The sequence below is a fragment of the Coloeus monedula genome (assembly GCF_965178545.1).
Source record: "Coloeus monedula genome assembly, chromosome: 4".
Classification (NCBI taxonomy): Eukaryota; Metazoa; Chordata; class Aves; order Passeriformes; family Corvidae; genus Coloeus; species Coloeus monedula.
Genome location: NC_138784.1, coordinates 38168384 through 38177383, shown reverse-complemented (window position 1 = coordinate 38177383; position 9000 = coordinate 38168384). Strand labels below are relative to the sequence as shown.

At 39.4% G+C, this 9000-nt stretch overlaps 1 protein-coding gene across 2 annotated transcripts in view; it reads left to right on the top strand.

Annotated features, from left to right (window-relative positions):
- Positions 1–217: 217 nt before the first annotated feature.
- NAV3 (neuron navigator 3) overlaps positions 218–9000 on the top strand; it is a gene marked incomplete at both ends in the record, with an annotated part of 256615 nt that continues 247832 nt past the window's right edge. For both annotated transcript variants that reach the window (XM_082281105.1, XM_082281104.1), the window contains one exon: positions 218–460. In XM_082281105.1, the coding sequence (XP_082137231.1) occupies positions 218–460 (243 nt within the window). The remainder of the gene's footprint in view (positions 461–9000) is intronic.

Below are 9000 nucleotides of genomic sequence, written 5' to 3'. Positions count from 1 at the left end.
AGCAGTGCGTGTGAGTGGCTGCGAGGGAGAAGGGCAGAGATGAAGGAAAAGTTTTGCTTCCTTGTGAAACTCGTAATATTATTGCTTTAAGACTTTTTGAAAAGATGACTGCTACTTTTGTTTAAAGCATTTGTTCTGAAATTGCTGAAGCTGGAGTCTACCAGACTGAGGTCAGGAGCATTTTCTTTGGCAGAAAGAAGATACTTTTATAGAAGCCATGCCTGTACTTGGGGTTGCCTCCAAGCTGAGACAGCCAGCTGTAGGGTCAAAGCCTGTCCACACTGCCCTCCCGATACCCAACCTTGGTTCTCCCAGCTCACAGAAGTACTCACCAAAATCTTTGGAGCTTACTGGGGCAGAGAGCTCCATGCTTTCTTGTCAGCTTACGTTAAAGTCAACCTGTGATTTTGGAGAGAGGAAAACGCTTCAAGGAAAAACCCAGGAGATCGAAGATAGCAAGGTTAGTTGTAAACTTTACCTGTGGAACTCAGTTCTCAAAAAATGTTGATTTGCTTTGAAAAAATCTTTGATACAAACTTTCTGCATGCAGAATTTGGGGGTAAATGAGTAAAGAGACTTTTGCTGTCATCACTGAACTCCCATAGCAGCATTGGAAATTTGTTTTGCTCAGTGTTGCTGTTTGAATAAATATTCTGGTTTTAAATGTTAGTGTTATTCACTTCACAGATGAATTTTGATAAGGATCAGTAGAATCATTAGGAGAGAAAAATCATTCTGGCACCCAGTAAACAGAGAATTAAAAAAAAAATCTTGGCAGCTTTATGTTATATTATGAAATTTAAAAAGAGATCTCACGCCCACACCTATTCCCACAGGGAGGCTCTTTTAAAATAAAAACATGCAATTGATTTTCTTTTCAATTTTCAAATGATCTGGCTATTCTTGCTGCAGGACTGCTGAACCAGAAAAACAGCTTCTCAGTGAAAAGTACTTGTGTTTTTCTCTTCTTCAAAATAGCTTCTTTGTAGCCCCTATCTAGCCCCAATTCATTGTGATTTAAAAAAAAACTTGGATTATCTGAAGTAGGATGTCACAATACTTTTTAGACTGCTTAGGGATTTTTCTTTCATAAGGGGATTCTTTTTGAGTCCTAAGTAACTTTTAAAAAAGCTTCTGCTTGATTTTCAATTAGTCTTTCTGCTGTAGTTGAAAACATTTTTCATGCTTTGTACATGAGTATTGAGACCCTTCTTGTCAGCAGCATATATTTCTGTAGATCTTTCAGTCACTACATTACGGCTGCATGTGTGGTTTACACAGCTTCAGCAAGCTGTGAGACTACCTCCTCTTGCTTTTCTAGTTTGTGGAACTGATTACCACACTGGAATTAAACATGTATTTTCAATTGTATCGTAGTTAGTTTGAGAACACTTAAATGTCATTAGAGTTGTTACAGTGGCAAGATGCACATAATATATGAACTTGTTTTTTCTTTGTTTTTAGTTACTGGGTTAATTCAGTATTACTGAAGAAAGTTGGTTTTGTGGTTAAAGCATAGGGTTGGGATTCTGAACATTTGGTTTCCTTTTTAAACCTTACCACATATTTCCACATGAGATTTTGGCCATGCCACTTAACTTTTCCCTTGGAGTTTTCTGTCACATCTCCCCATCTCCCAGAGATGATGCACTGGTGGTGTCAGACATGCTATACAGAAATGTAAAAAAGAAGCAAACTGTTCATCTCTTGATTACCACAAGTGATGAACAGTCCATTTCTATAACATGAGTATGAAGATAATATAAGTTTGAAGATAATAGGTTTTCAACACAATGCAATTCCTGCTTGTTTACTTATTTTTAATAGAAGATATTCTTAGTTTGTTTTTTAATGGTATTCCTTAATGGATATTCCATGAAAAGTAAATTAGATTTGCAAATACTATTTTCCATGAAAAAAGCAGAAGGTTACATTGGCTGCTGAGAAGTGTTTCTTGTTTACTTAAAAAAGTGTGGAGAAAGATATTAAGCAACTTGCCTTCAGTATTTAAACCATTTGGGAACTATTAGTAATTAGTGTGAGCCCAACTGGGAGTCATAGCCTGCCAAGGCATCTGGTCCTGAACCCTGCTGAACTTTAGTGAGTAAAGTAACAGCCTGGATGGATAAAAACGGTGATACCAATTTGCTGTTTCATTGGTTTGACAATACCTGGCATCTCAGAGACTGTTTTTTTAAAGAAAGCAACAAAAAGCAAACCAATTTCCAAAAAAACAACCTACCAGTCATGACATCCTTCTCTATATATGTTCTCAGTGGAGGCTGCCGAGCAGTTTGAAAAGATGATCTGTAAAGAGTAAGACCAGCCTGTGCACATGATGGTCTGAAAACTTCCCCCAGCCAGCTGGATTTATAGAAGAGCTGAACATTCAAAAAGTTGCTAGTTTCTGAAGCCTTTCTGTATTATCCCCTTATAAGTCTGACATTTCCAGTGAAGCTTAGGGGGCAGCCTTTTGCTCAATTTTCTTCCTGGCACATTTTTGGAAAGATGTTACTTTATTCACCTTTAAAGCAAGTTTCATGAAATCTTTTTGCCAAAGAGGTTTGGGCTGTAAGGTGGATGGGTATTTATGAAAAAGACATTATTTTAATGCTTTTCTTACTAGTAAGCTTCAAAGGATCAACCTAAAAGTATTGAATGCTGTTTTCTTCTTCAGTGATGGAGATCCATGCAAGCTGGGTAGCCTCAGAAGTATGTGTAGGTTACTAAACAGTAGTTCTAAGCACAGACCTGATGGAGCTGTTAGAGTTAATGCCTCTTCAGGTTTGCTGAGCAGATGTACGTCCTGCATTACAGGTAGGACATCCCAAAACTTGACCATTTGTGAGTGCTGATTCCAATAGATCTTTGGTTAGCAAACACATTAATCCATGTGATATCTCTGTGTGACTGTTGTATACAAAGCTGTACATTGGGTCCGTGTAACTATAAAAATGATCAGATAAAAAGTTTTTCAGTCTAAATGTGGTGAATACCTAGTCTGAGTTTCCAACTGAAAGTAAAATCTGACTAACATATTTCTTGTATGCTTATGTTATAATTGGAAATAAGGCAGCACTGATTTTTGCGGGGAAAAAGTATGTATCTCTATGTGCAAAAGACAACGGAACATATGAATTCATCATCTGGTTAGCTTTTGCTCTTGTCTGCTGAAAGCAGCGCCTTTTGCATTGCTCACTCTGGTGTTTTACATTTGCTGCACTATGGGTCACAAGTTTTTTCATCCTGTCTGCAAGGCACTTAGATTGACACCATGTAGTCACTGTGACATATCCTGTTGCTATATGTAAGTGCTAAGGATTCTAAAATACATTTGGGTTATGTATGTCAATACAGTAGGTCGTTGCCACCCAGCTGTTTCCTCTATGAAGTTCACTCTCACCAAAAGTGATTGTTCAAGAATTTTTTTGCTTGTGTTGGCTTTCTCACAAGGCCAAGGCTGGTGAGGAATATAGCGGCAACCATCAGTTCCTTTTCCCTTGCTGTTTCTCCCATCTCAAACGATTTTGTTGCGCTTGCGCATGTGGTCTTGGTTGTTTCTTGTTTGTGGACATGATGAAGTTTAATAAAAGTGATTATTTTATTGTGGTATAAAAATTTTGAGGTGATTATATTTACCTTTTTTCTTAATTGTATAGAACTTAGTTAAGCTTACGAAAGCAAATAATAACTTGCTAATGATTTAAATTATTCTGTGTGTAGTTTATTCAAATGCACTTTCGCTCAAAATTTTCATAATTTGTGCTTTGGTACCTAAGTCTCATAGAACAGGTCCCTCTGCTTTCTTGCTAAACCCACTAATGTTTAGGCTGACTGCATGAACACTTTATGATGTGACTAGTAATGCAAAATATTTGAACACAAGTATTCAGAGCACATTCTTTTTCCCTGAGTATCATATAGACAAAAGTTTATTCCTATATATGTACACAGGAACAGAATCCAGCTGATGGATTCATGAGGTGAAATGCTGGCTGTCTTTGAAGCAGATGGAGTTTTGCTGTTCATCTGGACCATAGAGTGTTTTTATCCAAAACAATGTCTTGAAACACAACTATATTTTCTAATACTTTTCTAACTGTGGGTATAGTATTATTTGTATTTCTTTACCACCACTTTTATACTGCTTGCAAAATTAATCATCAGGTTGCTTTTTGATACTGTTCTAGTTGTAGAATATGCCACTAAACAGTAACAAAGTGAAAAAAAATCCATTGATATTGTTGAAAGGTAAATGAAACAATGACTTAAAACTATAGGAATGAAGAAGGAATTTATTTGCAAAACCAGCTTATTTGGTCACTAAATTATAACTGCACTGTATTATCTTGAGTTGGTGTTGGGAGGCTGGGGCCAGACCCTTCAGCTGTGCCCGGCAACAAGATAGGGGTCAAAGGGCAGAAACTGAAGCACAGGAATTTCCATTGAATTTCAGGAAAAAATTCTTTACTTTGAGTGTGGCAGAGCACTGGAACAGGCTACCCAGAGAAGTTGTGGAGTCTTCTTCTCTGGAGACATTCAAAACCTGTCTGGATGCAATCCTGTGCAACCTGTTCTAGGTGAACCTGCTTTAGTACAGGGTTTGGATTACAGGATCTCCCTTCTGTGAGTCGGTAATACTGACTTGTAGCAAAATGCCAATGGCAATAGTGTTTTACTCCAGGTCACCTGAAAGTGTGATTGATTTCAGCTACTCTCACACATTTGGTGGTGTAGTCACAAGTGCATTGCCATGAATCCTCTCCAGCTGTGCAGCTGCTGGGAGTCAGCAACATCTGCTAGTCACACTGGTCTTCTGGTCTGGCTTCCTCGGGGCTGCTCCTTGCAGTGCTCTGCTTTATGTTCCCAAAGTTTTCCTCCCATCATTAGACTTTCTTCTTTCAAGAGCCCTGCACCATCATTTATGCTTCCAAAGAGAATTTTCTCTGAGATTAATCTGATATATTAATTGTAGAGTTTTGGTTGTATGACTTGGTTGATAAAATTTTAGCCTTCTTTCCTGAGTTAGTTAATTCCTTTACTATCATAATATCTTCTTTCTTTTGTTTTTTTTTTTGTTTTCAGTCTCTCTTTGTTCATGCTATCTGTCTGCTGCTGTCTCCTTTATCTGCTTCTTCCTTCCTGTTGGCAGACATCTTTACAGGCTACTGAATATGACTTATTTTTCTCTGTATCCCCTAATCAAGTCTTCCTGTCTTGCTTGCAGCATTTTTCATATCACTTTTCATTATCAGAAAGCACTCGTCAGCCTCCCCGGATGATCCAGTACACACATGTAAACCTAAAACTTTTCTAGATACCTCAGTTTTGAGGGCTTGTAGTAAGATCCTAGTAGCATGGTGATAGTGGTATCCAGAGGATGAATGAACAGTTGTGGATCTTATGTGGATCCAGCCCTAGTAATTTCATTAAACAATTGGATTTTTATACAGGAAGATCTTAGGGGAGCTCAGGAAATGGATCTTCTGCAAGGCCTCCTGGAAGAAATGACAAAGAGTATTATGTGTCCACCTGAGTAAAGAGACATAACCAACTTCTTCTGTAGAGCACAGAAATCTGAGCAATTAAGCTGGGGAAGTGGTCTGTAAATCAGCAGGACAGAGCAGAATAGATGTGTGGTACCTGGTGAGCATGTCCAACAGAAAATGGGGTCCAAAACACTTAGTTGTACCAAGTGAATGTTGTTAAAATAATGGAAACTGAACGTCAGTGTCACAAACCCAAGCTAAATACTTTGATCTGATTAGGCAAAAGCACATGCTGGTGCTGTTAAAGTGACTCTTAAGGTCCATTTCATTTGGTATCCTACCACTGCATCTCAGCTTTACTCTGAGGGCTTCTAGTGTCATTCAGCCAGCCCTTTTGCACTAGGACATTAAGATGAGCATGGAAACCTCTCATTTTTCTCTCATCAATTTCAAGTAGTTTGTCAGTGATATGGTAAATCCTGCCCATCACAAGACCCCAAACTTGGAGAACATCTAGGCTGCTCTATACAGACAGATCTCAAGACAAATATTTTTGTTTTCCATACATGGGTGGAGCTCCTGCTCACGTCAGTGGGAGTACTGTGCACATTGGAATACCAGATGTGTGCCATAAATGACTTCCATATCTCTGTCTTTCCTCAGCTAACCCTTCCATACCACTTACTTATGTTTTTTGTGACCCTTTCCCACAATTCCCCAAATCTCTCCAAAGTAAGGCATCTGTTGCAATCCCACATCTCTTTGACCTTTCAATTGCTTGGATACTTTTTTGTCTGGTCTCTGAGGGCCAAGCTCCACTGAGTTTCTTGACACACTGAATCTAGGGAGCATAAATAAATGAGTTTCTTTCCCCATTTTGTCATAGCCTTCCTTTTCTCAGCACTAGTGCCCTGGAGATATCTGCCTTGTGGGTTGGCAAGAAAGGAGGCTGCTCATTGTGCTGAGAGTTTCATTTACAGCACTATAGCCAAGGCAACAGAAAAGGGCAGCAGAAGCAGCCAGAAACTGCCTATCTCCTCCCCATAGTGACCGCTAATGATGGGAAGCCAGCAGTGTTTCAAAAGCACTGAACTAGCTGCCAGAAATTTCGGTCAGCACTGTGGACACCTGGGACTATGTGTGTTCAAAATTCACACAGCCCCAGTGAAGCCAGGACAGTTGGCAGGAGTTCAGATTGTCAGCAATTTCAGCTTCTTGTCTTGTGCTCTGAATTATTTCTTTATCAAACAGATAACAGTCTTTAATGTGCTTTATGTATCCAGTACCATCTGTCTATGCTATATTATAACTGATTTAAGAGCTCCATGCTGTATGAGCTTGCACTAAATTTCACTATTGTTTATTGTCTAATCATCTGTATCAGGCACATGTTCATATAGTTGAGATAAATGTAAAGTAACACAATATCAGCTCTCAAAGCTTTTGTATCTGTGAACAAATAGTATTGAGTGTAGGTTGAATGATGTTTTTCGTCTGTCATTTGTGATTGGGATCATAGATAGGAGGGTGTTCAGCAACCTGATCTTAAGACCTCTGCCTAAATTTCTACTGCTTTCATGTTATTTCTCTTACAAAATAAGAACATAGAACTCAACTTATTCCGTATTAATTGGTGTGTTGTGAGCTGGTATTACACACCATCAGAAAACAATCACAGTTATTCTTTTGTATTGCATTTGTTCCTGGGGAAGCTTCTTGGGGATTTCCTGATGAAACAACTATTCAATAAAAAATCCTTTCCTCAAAAATGGGAGTGTGTCTGCAGGATGATGCACTGTGAATGCACCAGCAGAATTGGAACAACCCAGCAACATTTGCTTGGTGCCACACTTTTGCAGCCCCCTGGGATACTCTGTTCTTCATAGCCACAAATGGAGGTAAGTGGTCTCCCTCTTCAGATAAAAATAATGGGCTTGTATTATACCCCAGGAGGTTTTAGTTAGGCTTTAGTAAAACTTCCTAGTCGAAACAGTAGTTAAACAGAGGGAACATTTTGCCTGTGGAAAATATAATATCTCCATCACTGGAAAACCAAATGTGTACACTTGCCAGTCGTAGTATTATTAGCACTGATCCTCCATTGTGCAATGGAATTGGTGACCACCTTGATGATCTTCTCATTCTCTTTTCTCATTCCTTGGTTCAGCTGACTTCAGGAGCTGAATGAAACCATGATTCATTGGGAACATGGGCTGACAGCACCGTGGCCCACTGGGATACAGATATGTAAGGACTCTCTTTGGAGACAGATTTACTTCCTTAGAAAAAGTGCCTTTGTGCAGTATGGGTGTTTCCAGAGGCATTGCACTGAAATATTGCAGTTCCTGTTAAGTTTCCTGAAAGCACAGGCAGGGTATTCTTGGAGCCCAGAAAGCTAGTTGTGTGCTTGGAAACACTGATTTCCCTGGCATATCAGTATTGGAGTGTCCTCATGCCTCCAACGAGCCTATGAGATCTGACAGTGGAGTGACTCGTGGGAACCCAGTTCTTTGCTCTACAGCAAGGAACATAGAAGCCCTATGAACTTAAAAATCCTTAATTTAAAATCCCTTCAGGAGCAGTGCAGTGAATATTTCATTTGGCTGCATTTTGTAGGGGGTCCCTAGAAGGCCGGAGCACCTCAAATCAACAAGCAGTGCGAGGGGTACCACTGAGATTAGGGAGTTTGGTTGCACTGAAAAACATTTCTCCTCTCAAGTAAAAACACAATAATGTCCTTTCTGTGGATTTTTTTTGTTCGGGTCAACCATACCTCGATCCCAGAAAGTTTTACTAGATTGATGTCTTACCATGACAGGTAGCATGCATGCGTGCAGAAGTTAGTCCAGCCCTGTATGACTGCATTACATGGAGGGCAGGAGAAAGGGAAAAACATTATCCCCACAGTGCAGAGGGAAGGGAGAGATTAAAGGGAAAATGGATGATTTTCCCACACTCAGGCTGGGACTTTGTGGCAGCACTAGGAATTTCAAGTCATATATATCTCGAGTCCCAATCTCCACATCATAACCACAAGCCTATCCTTTGTCTTTTCTATGGGATCAGTTAAGAATGAAACATCCAAATAATGAGTTATTTTTCCTTCTTGCCTCATAAGGACAGTTTTGGCTTTGTCATCATTTTAATGTCAATAGCTAGCATAAATGTGGGCCCAGCTCTGAGCTGGAGGTGGAATTCTACTCCAGGAGCCATATTCTCTTGCTTTTGGTGTATCCAACCAACACAGACTAGCACAGTTTGTTAAAGATGAAGAATATTTTGTGCGCTTTGTGGAGCAGTATAACATTTATCAATGGTCCCGTGTGTAATGCTGTTGATAGGCTGTTCACTTACTAAATATGATGTGGAAAATCCAGTATTTGTGAAGTAAAAGCAGGCCTCTTTTGAAGAGAAGTGGCTTTTTTTGGTCCTAATTTCTGCCTTTGAGTACACTGCCTAGCTTCTTTGTAGCAGAAACTTGTATTTAGTAAATACTAAGGGCATGAATTAG